The sequence below is a fragment of the Atractosteus spatula genome, chromosome 5 (genome assembly GCF_055471065.1).
Source record: "Atractosteus spatula isolate fAtrSpa1 chromosome 5, fAtrSpa1.hap1, whole genome shotgun sequence".
Taxonomy (NCBI): Eukaryota; Metazoa; Chordata; class Actinopteri; order Semionotiformes; family Lepisosteidae; genus Atractosteus; species Atractosteus spatula.
Window position 1 is genome coordinate 6,386,236 of NC_142710.1, and position 19,399 is coordinate 6,405,634.

A 19,399-nucleotide genomic window follows, 5' to 3' on the forward strand; every position below is an offset into this window, starting at 1 on the left:
ACGACGTGCGTCCAAAATTTACGTCTCCCCTCTCCAACTCCCCCCCAGCAGACAGAATTTCTCTGAAACTGGCATCTTCCAACGTTTTTTTCCAACATCTTCCAGGACTTTGTAAATAGGTTTCCGAACATTCCATTTTTTTATTTTATTATTACTGTACCGTTGCTGTTATGTTATGATAAATACTCCGATTATGTTTGTTACTGTTATTTACCATTGTTATTATTATTATTATTATTATTATTATTATTTTTTTATCCTGATTGACGAAGACGGTGAAACAACAAGCTGAAAAAGAAAACCTGTGTACATTTGAAAAGAAAAAAATATTTATATGCACTACAGTACTTTTGTATTATTACTATTGGTACGACACGTGTGTCCTAAAGAATCCTCCTGTATGTTGAATTTGCTGTTCCTTTTGGTGTCGTTTGGGGCTGTTTTACTGTAAGCCAGATGAAATTGTTCCACGTGTTTAGAAAAGTGATTTAAAGGTGCTGAATTGTGATTCTCCAGTTCCAGGGTTCGCCACCCATGGTGTAAAAGCAATTTGAAATCAGCTTTTTGGGGGGGTTCAGTACCTCAGAGGTCTTGTTGAATAGCAAGGATAGAGGGAATCATGGAACTGATCGCAGTAGTACAGCGGCTGTGTGGTCTGTGTGGCTTCTAATGCCCCAGTATAGTGTTGGGAGTATTGTAAAAAGGCCCCTTTAGATTGAAAACCGTGGTCCTGACTCTCAGTGGTCATTGAAAATCCAGCTCATTTCCCCCTGCTCTTTACCAGTCATGGCCTCCTAATAACCCCATCTCTGAACTGGCTTCATCACTCTGTTCTCCTCCCCACTGAGAGCTGGTGTGTGGTGAGAGTACTGGAGCATCATCCAGGTGGGGCTGCACACTGGTGGTGGTGGAGGGGATCCCCATTACCTGTAAAGCGCTTTGAGTGGAGTGTCCAGAAAAGCACTGTATGAGTGTAAAGAATTATTATTATTATTACCATTATTTTCATCATCATCATCATACTGTGGTGGTGAAGGGCAGAGCTCAGCTGTTATTGTCAACTTTCCAGTTGAGGAACCAGAAATCAAGGCAGAAGGAAAACAGTACGTACGAGCTTTGAAAGCCATTCTTCCAGACAGCCCAGCAAACTGGCTGTTGTCTCGGAGCATAAGTTACTTCTGCGCATGCTTTTTGCTGGGTCTCCTTCAGAGGCTGCACTAGGATATTTGAGTTGCGACCTAGAGGCTGTGCTGGCAAATTCCACAAAACTGACGAAAAATAGATCCTTTTGTCTCAGAGGTACTTTTGTTTTACGCAACAGTGACCTAATTATCCTGCATTTCCCCCGACCTTTCCTCTGGATCACAGTAACTGCTCCATTTTGTTCCAGTTGGGCTTTCTTTGTGCTTAATTGAACTGTAGATCAAACTAATTTCTTAATTAGCGCCTCTTAATCATTCTCAGCTCCTCCACACAGCTGCAGGTGTGCAGAGCACTACAGCGTTTGCTCTGGAGCTTGAAAGGTGTTACTTTTTGGGGGCAAAATAAACCTGGAAAAAAATGCATGAATTAAAACTTCAATTAAGTGTTCACTTAATTAGCCAATTAGAAAGAGAAGCAGGGGATTTGGGGCATTCCATGGGACTGGCATGAATCAACCACGATTGGCTTTGATGTTCTTAAGATAGTTCTATCCTTTAACAATCTGTTTATTACACTGGAATTCACAGTTTCATCCTGCCTACAGTAAAAAGCAAAAAATAAAAAAGATGTATTTTGTTCAAAGGTTTGTCGGACAGCAGTTTAGAAGCATAAGCAATACGTGAAGAAGCTGCTGAGATGATCAGAGGAGGGTTTGTGAGTGTGGCCTTATGTCCTAAAAATTGAACAGAATATTGAGTCCTTTTGGTAAATGTGGGATTTCGGTTCTCGACTCGCATGACCTGATCAGAAATCCACAAAAAATAATCAGCTTTTCCCATTCCCCCCCCCCCCCCCCCCCACCAGCCTGCATTGAAGTAGGCGGAAATTCAGATTTGGTCTGAATGTTGTAGTCACAGCTCCGGAAATAGAACTGATCAGTAGCCCTCCCAGACAAAAAAGTCTGGCCAGTCATAAAGAAGGTTTCCCAGACATGAAACAAAGGCTTGATGAGGGTTAGGGTTCGCTCGCATCTTCAAATGCTGATGGAGGAGGATGATGATGTTTATTGCTTGAATTTCCAGCAATAAAAGTCACTCCGACTTCCTGTTCATTAGAAGGCTGTGGAAGGAAGAGACAGGCCATAAAACCTACCACTGATATTCACTCCTGATCCTGGAGAACAAGAGAATCTCCTGATTTTCTAAGAGCATGGTTTTAATCTGTTACTTATTTCCAAGCGTGTAGCTGTTGAGGTGTTCAACATTGCTGGAAAACACGCACAGCTGCGTATCTCTTCAGAACCAGGGGTGATGATCATTGAGCCGATGGATCAGTCCCGTTCCCTGGGTCATGAATGTAAAAGGGGCGATCGCTAACCTTTTACCCAGGAATATTTCCCATCAGCAGCACAAAAGCTTGGGACCTCGTCCAGAGGGGTTTTTATGAAGGCTGACAAGGGAGAAGCATTCACGTTTGGACAGATGGTGGCATTTTGTTTTGTTTTTTGGGGGGAGAATGGATTTTCTACAGTCGTTCAACTCTAGAGGATACGTTTCAAATTGTTGCCAAGCTAGAGCACCCTGGTTGATCTAAACTACAGTGTTTGAGCCACATCAGCTTAAAATCTGACAGTACCCCCATCATATATTGGCATTTTTAATTCAGGAATGAGGTTGGGTGTGTTCAGCATGTCTTTGCTCCAAAGATTTAACAGATACACCCTCCGCATACTCGACTGTACACCCGTTTCAGAGTAAAAGAAGCCATCAGTTGCACGAAAAGCTAGTTCTATCAAAAGGCTCAATATTCTCAGTGTGGAAAAGGGTTTTATAAAAGTAATAAAAACAGCACTTCTTTTAATCAAGCAGTTCCATTATTTCATTTCCTCTGTTTAATGTTTTCCTTTCATTTCGGTATGAATGAACCTTCTGGACTGTTTGTGATCATTTCTGTTTGTGGTTCTGAAGAAGAGGAGCTTTGTATTCAGTATTCTCGGTTAAAGGTCATTGTACTCTCGCGTAAAAAAGGAGTGTCTTTTATTTTTATTTTCTGATATTTTTTCAAAATGTATGTAATTATTTTTCCACAGTATTATAAAGAACAATAAACCACTGGTTTCGTAAAAAAATAAAGAAAGTGGGAGTGTTTTTACTAGTGTGGGGAATTTTTACTAATAGATGTAAATATATTTGAAACTAAACTACAGTTTATGCAGACCTCTATAAACATTTAACAAATAAAGGAGATATTCTAATATCCGGTATACGTCGAATGAGCAGATGGATTAGGAAATGGCTTCTCCTTCAGAAATTGTAACCGTAAATCAAGATAATAAACAGTTTTAATAACTTTATCTGCCTTAAAAGTGCAGATAACGGATACACTGTGACTTTGCTGAATGTGGCACTAACCTGGATTTTGAAAAAAAGTTTCTGAAACCGTTCTGAGAACCATAAAATGCAGTGGACACTATCACTAAAATGCAAATGCAATGGGGAAATTAAATATTGTTTGACAGCAGGGGTATTCATACAGTATACATGCATATATATATACTATACATATCGAGAAGAAATGTGGAGCAGAGTATACTTTGCGTCTAGTTTTAAGAAGGCACTACTCATATGTCCCTGTCTCTTTAAAAAAATGTAGTTTCATCTGTGTAGGGGAGACGAAAAACTACATCTCCCAAAATGCTTCGGGTGGGGATGGCCTGCTCATTTCATGTCTAAGGAGCGTCTCAACTGTGAGGGATTATTAGTTACCTGTTTGTAAAGATTTGAGGCTGAATTACTTTGCTAGCTTTGTCTGATTAAGATCCCAGCCAGTTGTGAGCCGGCACCCCCTGAAAACGTTACAATATACATAAACATATTTATATATACTATATACAAATATCTCGATGTGAGGAGGATTGGAGGCAAAGGAGGCACTGAGCTGGCACCCTGCAATTTAAGGAAGTAAATTAAATACGCGGTGGAAGAAGCTGATGCAGGTAATTTTCTGAAATTATTTTATTATCGTCACAACCTTGTCATTACAAGCCGTAATACACGTAATACACTACCGCATGTAGTTCGTATACAGTATGATTCCTTTTCTGTGTGCGTTTGGAATTTAAGGGGCTGTAAATGAATTGAATTTAGGATTGTTTTGTACGGAACTGCATTACTGCCATCAAGGGAAAAAAATAAGAAGTTATCTCGTAATTATGAGAAACTTCTCTTGTTATAATGAGATGGCAATGAGCATTGGAGTATATGAACAGTGTATGAACAACCTGTTACATCGAGCGAGGACAGCACCTACAGAGAGCTCAGCTGGAACTGTGGCCTTAGTGTTCTGACAATGTGCAATGCTGCATGCCAAATGCGCACCGACTTCACTTTCTCCGGGAGGTTATACATGAAATGTTACAGTCTGTACCTCATGTGAACACAGTTTTAACTATGAGGATACTTGCATGTATCCTTAAACAAGAACGAGTGTGCCGTTTCCATTGCTTAAAACTGAAAGTCATTTAACGATAATGATAATGTAGGTATTGTATACCAGTTGTGCTATAATCACGTAATGTACGCGAGAATATCCTTTATTGTAATTAGGAGATAAATGTTTTTTTTTCTTAACGGCAGCTATGCGCTTCCGTAGTGTCTGAATGTTTTAAAAAAAATATTTGGCTTCTTTTAAACGTTGCAGAGGAAGATGTGGCATAGTTACCAACATGCTATATGGTAAGGCTATAAAGACATCTCAGAGTTTAACTTTGGCTTTTGTTTGTATTTCGATGTCATTCATTTTCAAAGGAGATGAGCTTCTGTTCTGAACTTGTGAACAAACGTAGAGGCTTATCAGCGGAGCGCAAAATGTCTTTCACTTTCGTGCCAATGGAAAGAGCGTTAAATACAGTGCGTGTATTTCGTTGTGCAAGGAGATGCAGTCGTTATCCTGTTTTTCAGTACAACTGGTTGTTAGAAAATGGTTAATTCTTCTGAAAATGAGATACAGAAACCATGAGAGCATGAGCTGGAGTTAAAGTATAAAACAATGCCATGACATACAGTATGTAAAGAGTTCATTATGAGCTCAACAGACTTATACTCTTATATTCTCAAAGATGAAACGTGCATATCGTTGGGATGCTGCTGCATGTGCCAATCGATTTGACCCACTAAATCTGGTATTATCTCAATAAAGGCAGTGCAGTTAATATAGACCATGCTCTTTTACGTTCCCAGTAGAAAGAAAACCGTTTACATCATAGATGTTTGAAAGCATTTCATCTTGAGAAGTATTTACGTCTAATTTCTCTTGCATGTTTGTTATGGTGGATTTTGTCTTCAAGGAATACTGTATGTCCAGTTAAATTCTGTATGGATCTGAAAAGCAAACTCTTCAGTGCTTGGGTTATTGAAGATATTGTAAAACTCCTGCCAGACTCCCTTCACTCCATTTGCTGACTGCTTCTCCCAATTTAGGGTTGTGGGGGAGCTGGGGCCTATTCCAGCAAGCAATGGGCGCAAGGCCAGTCCATCGCAGTGCCCACATGGACACTGAAGAAACGCACACACCACACTCACATCAGGACCGGTCTTCCCAGAAGCCAGTTAACCTCCCAGCATGTCTTTGGACTGCAGGAGGAAACGAGCACCTGGAGGAAAACCCATATGAATATGGGGGAGAGGATACGACCTCTACACAGACAGCACAGGTCTGGAATTGAACCCAGCACCACCAGTAGTGTCAAACAGCTGGGCCGCTACACTTGTGACCTTTAACCCCTAAGGAAATTGAGCTTTAAAGAAAGGGAGATCTTTTTTTGGGGGAGAGATCCTGTGATTTTCAAAAACACAATTCTGACCAGTTTCGTCTGATAACAACTGCTTTTTTTCTTTCTTCCAGTGATGAAATCCTTCAATCCAACGTGGTTTTTGGTAACAGTGATGTCCCTCCTACCCCAGCCCCTGGTTTATTCAGAATCAGGTATGGTCAACCCAAGATCCAATTAAGAGAACAGCATGTGTGAGATGTGTGAGGACTGTGAAGAAGTCCATCCACTCTTCAAGAGGGAAGACTGAAGCTGACATCTTCTGTACACATCTTTTTTTTTCTTTACAGACGGAATTGCAGTTCTTGGTCCAGATCAGCCTGTCGCTGCTTTTGTCGGTGAAGATATCGTTTTGCCCTGTTACCTCTTGCCCAGCGTTAGTGCTGTGGGCCTAGAGGTCCGGTGGTTCACAGATGACTTTCATGACCCTGTTTGTCTCTACCTGAATTCTGAAAATAAAATCGAGGATCAGAACCCGTCGTACAGGGGAAGAGCTGAGCTTTTCCAAGGAGAGTTGGACAGAGGCAACATCTCGTTAAGACTGAGCAAGGTCCAGGTGTCTGATGAAGGACTGTACAGGTGTCTGGCTAAATCCAAAGAATGGTATGAGGAAGCACTTATTGAGGTCACTGTAAAAGGTGAGTGTGCTCTTCAGCACCTGAATTTTGAAAAATTAATGCAATAGAAACTGTTGATCTTAAGAGTCCATCCTGTAAAAATCCCATGCTACATTTCTGACTGCTTTTATTGTTTATTATCTAAAGCAGACAACCTTATATAAGATGATGTGCAATAATTACCGTTCACCTAATGAACAATATCTCTTATGCAATGTACATTATGCATAATTTTGTTATTGTTGCTGAGGCTGTTTTGTGTTCATGTTACTGTCGTGCATACATGCAGGGAAGCATTTCATTGCACTCGGGCATATGACGTAAACGGAACTGGACGTGAGATATTTCACGAAGCAAAGTTACCAGATGAATTTATAGGTACCCGTCATCACCTGTTGAAATAAGAAGTGGACTGTACTATTACACCAAGTCCAAATACAGACTGAGTAATTGTTTCAGATGAAGAAAAAATGGGATTAAAACGTGTCCTAATCGCCGATTGGAAAATCACAGTAACACATTTATAATCACGTTGTTCTGTAATGCATGTCAAGAAGTGCATTGCTCATGCTGCATTTTTTTGGATGCATTTAGCATTGCAGGAGTTTCAGGGGGATCCTGTGCTGGGCGATGGATTTGTTTTGCGGTACTCGATGATCCATCATGACTGAATTTGAAAAACGCGTGACCATACAGACTTTTTAACTCCACCTTGTCGGACGCTCACTCCAGGGCAAAATTAATTGGATTTAATTTTTTTTGCCGGTGAAATCTGTAGCAAAGCGTTCCTCCTTCTTCAGAGGAACGCTTTTGGTAATGTTTACATTTCTCGGCAGCTCTGGGGACCCAGCCCTCGGTGTCTCTCCACTCCAGAGAAGGGGGTCAGTCCCAGCTGGTGTGCAGGTCAGAGGGGTGGTACCCCAGACCTGCGGTGACCTGGATGGACAGGGATGGACAGGATTTGACATCGCTGTCCAACATCACACTGGAGAGGAACAGGCAGGGGCTTCTCAGTGTCAGCAGCTCTATCCCAGTCAAGCAAGAATCTGGTGTCTTCTCTTGCATCATTAGGAGCTCAGCACATGAATCCAATGGAGAAAGCCAGTTCTACATGTCCAGTAAGTATCTGGTGGTTGTGGTTAGCTTGCACAGGCAAAGCTCACAGCTCTTGCTGCTGTGCTAATTGCAATAGGTAACACACCCATTTTGTGCCCGAAACATAATCTACTTATGATAATTCATCATCTTGCTTAAAAGAACTATAAGAATTGTTTTCCATGTCATCTGTGCTGTGTCTAGGGTCCTGCGACTTCAGCACTTTTCAGAACTTAAGCAAGACACTAAGGGCAGTTTAAAGGACTTTAATCTGCAGGGTAATGAATTACTCACAGTTTGTGAGTATGTTTAAAATACCCCATTTGTAATGTATCCAAAAACTGATGCGTGTAAGAGTATAGAGAAATAATTATCACTTTGTTTGTTTATTTTCTATATATCAAATATTTTCATAAAAATGCAGAATTTTTATATAGAATTACCATATTATGAACATGGTATGTATCTCTTATAGGGTCTCGACATTTGCAAGAGAGGGATGCAGAGAACCCTCACAGACAGCAACATTCACATATTACCAAGTTCACGCCTATACTGTCAGATTATGTACTATAGTATATAGGATGTATAGTTAAAAGCCATAAGTAATTCTCCCTTATATGATCATTTAAGTACCAGTGCATTAGCTTTAAGTTAATTAAGATAACATTGATCAACTAAAAGAAATGGCAGTAATCACAAACTTATAGTAAAATAAACATGAATCCCTCTCCTTGGTCTAGTGGATGCCTGCACTTTCTCTCACTGCCTTCCCTGCTGCGTGATTAGCAATCACCACTGTAACGAAAAGGACAATAAAAACCGTAAAGTCGTCTCCAGCCTATCATTCCCCACACAGCTGACACAGAACCTGGAGCGTTATAAGACCTAGACCACGCTGAGATATGGGTAGCGGGTACTTGGGCAGAGGGAAGGGAGAGTATCGTAACCTCATGATCCTAGTCTGTCGCACCACAAATCTGAAATTTGCACTTGGCAACCTTCAGCCCGATTGCATCTCGTTCTGCTCTTCTTCCACCCGAGAAGAAAATCACGTACGATCAAATGTGAAATTTGCAGAAGCCGAGAAGCTACTGTATTGCATCTCTTCATATGATAGCGTGAGGTTCTCCAACAAGCCTCGGAGTGGTGTAAGGAGACCTGAACTTTAGTGCTCTTAGTATTTACTGGGGAACTGATGAGAGATCTTTGACTTTGAGGTGTTGGCTTCATTGTGTTGCAGGGGATTTTTTTCCAGAGGTCTCGATGTGGATGGTGGCATTCTTCATAATTTCGGCCCCGGCAGCCCTAGCATTTATTCTGCTTATTATCCCTTGGAAAAGAATGAATGGTATGTCTGCGTGAAATCCTTATACACTCGGGCAGTACGTTACCAGGTGCAGCCTTATGAATTGCACGGCCATAATTCCCATCAAGTACGCCATAACAATATCCGAAGAAAACGGGGTGCGGTGCTTCGAAATGATTCATTTCATTTTGATCAAGTATCTTTCCAGACTAAAAACACCATGGCTATTCCTCCCCCCCAGTATGGTAGGACATCCTGCTGTCCAACACTAATGGAGATACCTTGAAGTTGACTGAGAAGCCTGAGAGCAGATACAAGGCTGAGTTTTTTTGCTTAGTCAGTCATTTAAGCAGATGTTCAGGGCTCATCATTCTGCTTGATAAGGCAGAGCTCAGTGGTTGGTAATTGGTCCTGGAGTCTGTAATGGTAATCTGTCCCGTGACCACTACCCAGGTGTTTGGCTGGGTTAATTTTGTCCTTTGATTCATTTCTTCATTCTAAGGCCACTCATCTTAGTGATGCCTTTTAAATGTTGTTTAGGACAAAGATTGTGTTTTTCCTCAGATGAGTGCAATCCCGGCCCCCTTTGTCACCCTTGCTCTTGCATTATTGTGTTTTGTGGTTGGCACTCATATAAATATTGTAAGATGAATGTGAGACCTCATCATGGGGACCATATTAACGCATGTTCCTTTCATTCCTCATTAGAAAAGGAACATAGATGTGAAATTGCAGGTAAGTACACATGAATGAGCAACATGGACACTCTAGAGTATTTGATAAGGTAAACTGGAAGATTGTAATTCCTTACACAGTCCATGCAAAGCACTTTACAGGTAATGGGGATCCCCTCCACTGCCACCAGTGTGAAGCCCCACCTGGATGATGCTCCAGTACTCTCACCACATACCACAGTATGATGTCCCTATCACTATTCTAGGGCATTAGGACCCACACAGACCACAGGGAGGGCCCCCCCTAATGGCCACACTAAGCCCTCTTCCAGCAGCAACCTTGCCTTTCCCAGAAGTTCCCCATCCAGATACTGGCCAGGCTCACACCAGTTGTGAGTTGCAGGGTGATTTGGGTTCAGATCCCAGCTGCAGTACTGTTGCCATCTTGAGTTAGGTACTGTATCCTTATGTCTTCAGTCAAACTGGGGTACCAGTGTTTGTGGGGTGTACTCATGGAATACACCAGTGCCCAATCTGTAGGTGAATTATGTACTTTGTTAATTTAATGCCGCTGTACATGGAGTAAGGTAATCTGGCCTAATGACCTGTTAGGTAGAAATATGAACTTTATCTATTTATTTGGGAAAGACACAAAGCAGAGTTTTATGGTTGAAAGGGGTGGTTTTAGGGTCCAATAAAAGACATCATAAATTGAAATAAGAGCATAAGAAACTTTAATGATTGTGAAGAGTGTCTGATTTTCAAGTCTACAAAGCTTCCTTATAGGTAAGAAACCACAAACTCCCAATTTTCTTTCAGGCGTAGTGTGTCAGGCTCGCTCCTGCTGTACTGTGGCGGAGCGAGCTAGCGCTGCCATGGCAACCAGCCACTCCTCAACTCACCTGTTGGTCAGTGCCAGTTGCCATGGAAACGTATTCGACAGGAAGCCTGTATCACCTGCAAGCCATGTGCAAACACACCTGCCTCAGGTGGTTCAGGATATTTGAGATCTGCTCGGACAATGCTCAAGGCTCTGATATAGAGTTTAGTTCCGTGACGGAATCGCTGGGAGCCCCTGGAATTTCTAGCTCCCATGTCTCCTGTTTTGAACTTGCTTTGGATTCCTGACCTCGCTTTGCTCTCTTCTACGTCTCTCAGATCACTCCTGTGCTGGTTCCTTTCCATGGTGCTTATCTCGGCTTGGACCCTGGCTTGCTTTGACCTCGTCTCTGGGACATGACCTTTGTTCCTTCTCAGTGTCAACCAGGCTTCTTCTTTTGGATAACAACCCCCGACAGTTTACCTGCACCACGCTCTGCTTGTGTCCCTTGCCTGCTACCACACTGCACTGCCTGCAACTACTCTGTTTGTCTCTCTCGCCCTGCACATGGGCTCACCTTGCAACTCAGACCACTACTTAATTGCACCTTGAGCAGCAGGTACGACACAGTTCATATTTTTCTATATGCTGGATTCCTACTAGAAGAGTAACCCCCCTTCTGGTTGAGCTCGAAAAGAATATTAGCTCAGTTTCACTTTTTCCAGGTGTTAAATTGTATTTTGTGTTTCCCTCACAGCTATTCCCAGACTTCGTGAAGAACGCGGTAAGTTCTGTTTGGTGTCGGGTTGGAGACCCCCCCAATGCAGCACAGCAAACCTTTGAATCGGCTTGCAATCTCATTTTAAGTTTGTCAACTGAAAAACACATTTGCTCTTTGTATTTCTCTAAACAATGCCTACAGCTGACCCCATCCTGTGTTTGAATTACTATTACTGTTTGAATATTTCATAATATTTTCATGGACTTCTTTTATTTCCAGAATAGCGAGTGCTCTAGTGCACATACCTTTTTACACGAGCAGTGGAAATGATGGCAATTCTTAAACCCTACGGTAGATTAATTAGCTCTGAAGAACATTCCACTTAATAATCAACTTGTAGCGATCACGCACATAAACTTTATGCCATGCACAAAGTAAATGTCTCATCCATCCTTGGGATGAGACGTAAAACCGAGGTCCTGACTCTCTGTGGTCATTAAAAATCCCAGGGCATTTCTTGGAAAGAGTAGGGGTGTTACCCCGGCGTCCTGGCCAAATTTCCCATTGGCCCTTACCAATCATGGCCTCCATGATGATTGGTAATAATCTCCATCTATGAACTGGCTTCAATACTCTGCTCTCCTCCCCACTGATAGCTGATGTGTGGTGAGTGTTCTGGCGCACTATGGCTGCCGTCGCATCATCCAGGTGGGGCTGCACATTGGTGGTGGTGGAGGGGAGTCTCCATTACCTGTAAAGCGCTTTGAGTGGACTGTCCAGAAAAGCACTATATAAGTGTAAGCAATTATTATTATTATTATTATTATTATTATTAAAGCTCTTCTTATTTTTCTGCAGAAAAAAGGGTTGCTGTACCTAAATCAGGTAGGTATGTTTGCCAGCATTATGCACTTGATATAATGTTTATGCTTATTATAACACTTCACAGCATGGTCCTCGGGTTGTGAACATGGTTTGCATTTCTGTGTTGCAGAATGGAAGTGGTTGTGCAGTGCCGCAGGTGAGTCACTGTCAAAATTTCTGGATTTTCTGCATGAGCAATGCATGGTACAAATGTACGTTTCTGTACCAGTAGTTCATTTTCCTAACGTGTACGATGAGAAACAAACCAGAAATATAAAATGGCTGGTTTTCTGTGGACCCGAAGAAGGCTCCACAGCCGAAATGTTCTGTTTCTTTTCTTCTCTTTTCAGCCTGGAATAAACCTTTACCTGTTCCTTTACAGAACTATAACATGGTGCTGGGGATACTTTCTTAAATGTACTTTGGGTTGAAATACGCAGTGACGTCTGTAGAGGTTTGATGGGTTTACTGAGACAATTATTAATTGTAGCAATAATCACGAGGTAGTTCGTTGTGGCTTTTAGAAAATCAATCGTCAGAACAACTAACAACGCACACACACGGGTTCAATACACGAGATACATTTATTAATATAAATTGTGCACCAAACATATACTAGTCTGCCTGGATACGAGCGGCAGACCTTACTGTGAGGGTTATCAATATACAAGGTATATAATCTCGAAGAGATGCAAACACAAAGAGATACGCAACAGAGAATATATGTCAATATATATCGTTCGGTTACCAAATCGCTAATCAGTGTTATTACCCACTGTTACTCTAAACTTGGAAGTAAATACATTACTCATGAATTAAATTGATAACAAGTTGTGTTGAGGTACAATTGAATTCTCGAGACGCAATGTAGAACATGGGGTTTACTTATCCACTGTGTATGGATTTGGGATTTCCCGGCACGAACACCAAACCAGCTGACAGGCTCTGTTGCAGCCTCTGTTCCAGCGGTCGTCCAATGGGCGTTGTCCCGGCGTCCTCTGGCTACCGGCCAACCAGTCGAGGTGCAGCTCGGAGTAGGACGGGCGGAGGAATCTGACTGCGGCGCGCAGGGCAGTCGTTGCTCCGAGGGGATCTACCAGCAGTCCGGCTGGCTAGTAGAAAGTCTCTATGCACAGAGTGTGACCGCGAGTCCTCACAAGTCACTCTTTTGCCTGGGAAGAAGCTGGTTCGTTCCCGGTCCAGCGCTGCTTCTGAATAAGCTATTCAGGTTGTCGACGAGGGTCCAACTGTAGGCTGCCGTTGATCAAGCGGAGCATTCACGTTGGTAGAATTCTGAGTACGTACGGGATCCTCGGCCTCGCGCTTAGAACAAAGTCCAAGTCCCAGTGCAGACAACAGCAGTTGTCACGTGATTGTCTCTGAGGATGCGCGAAAATGGCCAAGGAGAGCCCCGATCTGAGCTTGCGCTCCCTTTTTGACCAAGACACAGATGTGTGCTGATTGGTTGAGAGTTTGGCGGGCATTGGAGACCCACGTGGTATTACCACGCCCTGCCAGTCCCTGATTGGTTGATCAAGGTGAGATATGAGTCACTTACTCCTGACAGTTAGGAATGCAGTCCAGATGTCCATTTGGCACTCCCTAGACTGATAGGCGCCAATGGATGACCATTGATCATGATAGCCAGGCTTAGCTAAGTGCATCCCCGTCTGGGAGCTTGTTCCTTATCAAAAGAAAACATCTTAAATCAGCCTCCATGAATACTTTCTCTGTGGCTGCACCACAGAGATGGAGGGTGAGATGGGGCCTCATTTAGGAAAGCACAGCAACACTTAATTCTGTCTTATTAACAAGCATTGCCGCTACACGTCTCTCTAACTTAAGTTAGTTTTCTCACAAGCTAAAGGTCAATAAAATACCTAGAAAATATGCATCCCAGTGACAGAAAATGAAGAAGGAGAAAGTGCAGTTGCTCTTTTTTGTTTAACAGAGGTCTCCTTTGCCTATTGGTCAATGATTTAGTTTTTAACAGATCGCGGTCTGAGTTTCCTTATTTCCATACAGCATGGCTGCTGGAAATACCAGCGTGTTGACTGTATGTTGGGAGTAGCAGCGTGTTGACTGTATGTTGGGAGCAGCAGCGTGTTGACTGTATGTTGGGAGCAGCAGCGTGTTGACTGTATGTTGGGAGGAGCAGCATGTTGACTGTATGTTGGGAATAGCGGCAAGTCGACTGTGTGTTGGGAGCAGTACCATGTTGACTGTTGGGAATAGCAGCGTGTTGACTGTATGTTGGGAGCAGCAGCGTGTCGACTGTATGTTGGGAGCAGCAGCGTGTCGACTGTATGTTGGGAGCAGCGGCATGTCGACTGTATGTTGGGAGCAGCGGCATGTCGACTGTGTGTTGGGAGGAGCGGCATGTTGACTGTGTGTTGGGAGCAGTACCATGTTGACTGTTGGGAATAGCAGCGTGTTGACTGTATGTTGGGAGCAGCAGCGTGTTGACTGTATGTTGGGAGGAGCAGCGTGTCGACTGTATGTTGGGAGCAGCGGCATGTCGACTGTGTGTTGGGAGGAGCGGCATGTCGACTGTGTGTTGGGAGGAGCGGCATGTCGACTGTGTGTTGGGAATACCGGCATGTCGACTGTATGTTGGGAATACCGGCATGTCGACTGTATGTTGGGAGGAGCAGCGTGTCGACTGTGTGTTGGGAGGAGCAGCATGTCGACTCTATGTTGGGAGGATCAGCATGTCGACTGTATGTTGTCAGTAGCAGCATGTCGACTGTTTGTTGGGAGGAGCAGCGTGTCGACTGTGTGTTGGGAGTAGCAGCATTTCGACTGTGTGTTGGGAGCAGCAGCGTGTCGACTGTGTGTTGGGAGGAGCAGCGTGTCGACTGTGTGTTGGGAGGAGCAGCGTGTCGACTGTGTGTTGGGAGCAGCAGCGTGTCGACTGTGTGTTGGGAGGAGCAGCGTGTCGACTGTGTGTTGGGAGCAGCAGCGTGTCGACTGTGTGTTGGGAGCAGCAGCGTGTCGACTGTGTGTTGGGAGGAGCAGCATGTCGACTGTGTGTTGGGAGGAGCAGCGTGTCGACTGTGTGTTGGGAGCAGCAGCGTGTCGACTGTGTGTTGGGAGCAGCAGCGTGTCGACTGTGTGTTGGGAGCAGCAGCGTGTCGACTGTGTGTTGGGAGCAGCAGCGTGTCGACTGTGTGTTGGGAGCAGCAGCGTGTCGACTGTGTGTTGGGAGGAGCAGCGTGTCGACTGTGTGTTGGGAGCAGCAGCGTGTCGACTGTGTGTTGGGAGCAGCAGCGTGTCGACTGTGTGTTGGGAGCAGCAGCGTGTCGACTGTGTGTTGGGAGGAGCAGCGTGTCGACTGTGCGTTGGGAGGAGCAGCATGTTGACTTGCCTATTTCTGCTTTGGGTCAGATTACATTTTTTGCCACAGATCTTTTTCGTCATTGGCAGAGTTAGATAGATGGAATTGATTGGCAGCTAGCCAATGTGAGGTGAGAGTTCCTTTGTCCTCCAGCTCTCATTCAACTACTTCAACATCTTTAGCAATTTATAAGCAGAAATTAAACAGTATAGATTGTCCCAATGAGTGAGTCAATATCAGTGTGCAGAATTTGATTGGCAAGCTATATCACATGTTCAGGTGTTCGTTTTGAAGCCTTTAGAATTAATTTCTAATAATATTAAAGGTGGGAACTGATAAAATCCCCATTAAACCCTTTATATCACAGGCTGGTCCCTGTTTCTGATTTTATTTAATGTTCCATGAGGTCATCATCCCCCTGACTGCAGCTTAATTTGCAGCTTGATTCTTAAAGCTAACCTATAGTTGCATTAAACATGTATGAAACTGGCACCATAAAAAAAAAAATCAATTGGGATCTTCAGGGATCATAAATTATTATAAACCGTCAAGTAATTTTCTAGACATGTATAGGTAATTGTTGATGATGATTTGTATAAACTGATTAAACCATGGGTGCCCAATCTGAAGGTGAATTATGTATCAGGTACAGCTCACCAAAGGTCATTTGTTCATTCTGTGTGGTGGGAGCAGTCAGAACCTTCCAGGTTTCACTTTATACCTTGTTTCAGTCCACATAGCCCACACATCAAGCCGCTGTCCTTGTTGATGTTACCGTAACAGTCTTACACTCAGATGCTGTTTCCTGTTGTTCTTTACCTCTGTGCATTTATAAGGCCCCTGTTTGATGCTGTCAGAGATGCAGGTTCACAGGAGCATGTGTTTTGCATGAGAGCAGTGGGAAATAAATGAGACACACACTTCCTTAATGCTCAGCAGCTGAATCACCATTGATCTCTGCGAAACTACTGTTTTTCTTTTGATGATCTCAAATTACACTTTCCTAGCATAGTAATAAAGGCTTTGTTACCTTGTTATTGAAGTATAGAGAGATTTATCTGTAGAAATCAATGGAAAGCCAACAAGTATCATTTGTAAAACAATTAGCTGATGCCAAAGAATACATGCTGTCAGAATATAAGAAAGGTTATTACAGATGAGTGATTTGGCCCATCTAGTCCCTTGGCCAAAGAATTATCCCATGCAAGGATCAAACTCATGGTCTTCAGATTATGAGGGACACTTTGTCTGCTACACCAATGTGAGGTATTTATGAAATGAACATCAGGAGTAGTATCAGTGGTTGTAGCAGTGAGGTTATTGCTGGTTTTGTGTTGTTTATATTTAACAGATAGTGTTCTGCATTTTTGGTATACATTTTTTGAAAGACACATTTTTTTGCCAAACTATAGTAAAAAATAATATAGTTAAAAATCTGACGTTTAAAACCAGAACAGACAGCAGAGGACATTAAGAGAGTTAAATTTGAATCAGACTACTGTACATTCCCTCTGGTTTGGATTATGAAAATCTTCTGTGTCGCTAGGAGGTGGTTATTATTTTTACAAAAGTAATCTTTTTTTTTTTTCTTGGTACTCACTTCCCAGTTCTTAATGATCTATTGATTTCAAAATTAATTTACCCCCACTGGTCCAAATATTAATTATACAGTACCTGGTCAGATATGAAAGGCTGAAGGATATGTAGCTCATCTTGAGGAGCTTTATTAAAGATTTTCCATCACCTTCCCTGTCCTGAACAATTACCCTGCTCTCCATCCTATGACAGAAGTGGAAATGGTGTTACATACAGTTTACACTCAACCACAGAACTTCAAATGAATGCCAAACTAGACATGTTATACATTAGCCATTGATGCAAAACACAACAAATAAATAATATTATTTAATGGTTGTGGTTAGTATTCATGAAGTTTTGAACAGATGTTCAGGAGAAGATCAGATCCTAATCTTTCCCACCTCCAGTGTTCTGCATAGAGAGATCTTGCCTCCTGAGCTTTCCTTTCCCAAACCCCACCTTCACCCCTCCAGCTGCTCCGTAGCTCATTCCTCATGAAAGTGAGGGGGTGTTCAACCCCTTCATCCTCCATGTTAGGCTGCAGTTCCCTCAGCAAGGCCCTTAACCCCAGCTGCTCCAGGGGCGCCGTATACATGGCTGACCTTCTGACCCCAAGCTTCTCTCCCTGTCTTTGTGTCTCATGGAGAGCCAGCTGGGGTATGTGAAAAGACAAATTCCTAATACAAGAAATTGTATATGGCCAATAAAGTGGTCTGATCTTATCTTGGAGATACTGTTGACGGTTTGCACTTGCACGGTCTTCTCACAGGTTTCTTCTCTTCGTTTTTCCCTCTGATTCCCTACAGATGACGTGACTCTTGACCCAGAGTCCGCGCACCGCAATCTTGCCCTGTCCGAGGGGGAGAAGCGCGTGAGGGAGGCAGGATGGAGGGACCTGCCCGACACCCCACAGAGGTTTGGCGAGCGCTACTGCGTGCGGAGCAGGCAGGGCTTCTCCGCCGGGCGGCACTACTGGGAGGTGGAGGTGAACGAGAGGTGGACAATAGGAGTGACCAGAGAGTCCGCCGAGAAGAAAGGAGAGTTTGGCTTCACTCCTCAGGAGGGCTACTGGGCTCTGGGGTGCTACTCGTCCAAATTCAGGATTTTCACTGACCCCCCCACCCCTCTGCCTCTAAGCCTCAAGTCCAGAAGGGTGGGGATATATGTGGACGTGGAGGAGAAACAGGTCTCCTATTACAACGCGGAATCCAGGACTCACCTCTACACGTTTGGGGACATGCACTTAAATGAACGGGAGAAGGTCTACCTGTTCTTTTGGACAACTGATAACACCAGAGACATAGCCATTGTTTCTCCAGGGAGCTCACCAGATTAAACAGGTTCCTAACTCTGAAGATAATAATAATAATAATAATAATAATTGCTTACACATTTCTAGACACTCCACTCAAAGTGCTTTCCAGGTAATGGGGATCCCCTCCACCACCACCAGTGTGCAGCCTCACCTGGATGATGTGACGGCAGTCATGGTGCACACAGTACTCTCACCACACACCAGCTATCAGTAGGGAGGAGAACAAAGTGATGAAGCCAGTTCATAGAGGGGGATTATTAGGAGGCCATGATTGGGGAAAATCTGGCAAGGACACTGGGGTAACACCCCTACTCCTTTCGAGAAAAGCCCTGGTTTTTTTAATGACCACAATTTTACGTCTCCTCTGAAGGACAGCACCTTTATACAGTCTAGTGTCCCCATCACTATACTGGGGCATTAGGACCCACACAGACCACAAGGTGGGCGCCCCCTGCTGGTCCCACTAACACCTCTTCCAGCAGCAACCTTAGTTTTTCCCAGGAGGTCTCCCATCCAGGTACTGACCAGGCTCACGCCTGCTGAGCTCCAGTGAGGCTGCCAGCTAGGAGCTGCAGGGTGACATGGCTGCTGGAAAATCAGACGTGCAGCAGAAATCTGTGCTGTAGAGTAACTGGACATAAGGCAGCCAATTTTGAATTTCTGCAGAAAACATGCAGAACCACTCTAGAGTGGGACTCCATTTGAAGCTTGCTTATTCCATTCCAGTTCAGGCAGAGTTTTCAAAAAGACCTAAAGGAGGACAAGCTGTGCTCCAGTTCAGCATTAAAGAAAACAATTCTTCATGCAGTCTTGAGAATTTCTGTCAGTGGAATTGTTAATCAATGGAATCCATTATCGGTTTAATGCATCACCTTCGTCCTTCGAGATAATGTACCTATATTAGATATACTGAAGGTTGGGGCTCTCTAGGACAAGGACAGACTATTAAAAACTATAAATTAAAATAAACAACTTTTTTACAAACCTGGAGTTTAAAATTAAACTTCTAGCTTGGGAATAACTGCATTCTATTTTATTTTATCTTAACACAGCAGGTAAAAGTTGTGCAGACAGCCAACAAGAGTCCATCTTCACTGC

The 19,399-nt window shown here is 43.4% G+C and overlaps 1 protein-coding gene across 3 annotated transcripts; it reads left to right on the forward strand.

Annotated features, from left to right (window-relative positions):
* The first annotated feature begins 3,824 nt into the window (after positions 1-3,824).
* LOC148833700 (butyrophilin subfamily 1 member A1-like) lies at positions 3,825-19,285 on the forward strand. 3 transcript variants are annotated; one of them, XM_088917098.1, is made up of 10 exons: positions 3,825-4,138; positions 6,046-6,126; positions 6,262-6,609; positions 7,425-7,706; positions 8,927-9,034; positions 9,701-9,727; positions 11,244-11,270; positions 12,066-12,092; positions 12,202-12,228; positions 17,793-19,285. In XM_088917098.1, exons 2-10 carry the CDS (start codon positions 6,048-6,050, stop codon positions 18,320-18,322), a joined length of 1,455 nt encoding a protein of 484 aa, XP_088773224.1. In that variant the 5' UTR covers positions 3,825-4,138; positions 6,046-6,047; the 3' UTR covers positions 18,323-19,285. The 3 variants fall into 3 exon arrangements, with proteins under 3 accessions (XP_088773224.1, XP_088773226.1, XP_088773225.1); XM_088917099.1 differs by lacking the exon at positions 3,825-4,138 and adding an exon at positions 5,817-5,854; XM_088917100.1 differs by lacking the exons at positions 8,927-9,034; positions 9,701-9,727.
* Positions 19,286-19,399: the final 114 nt, after the last annotated feature.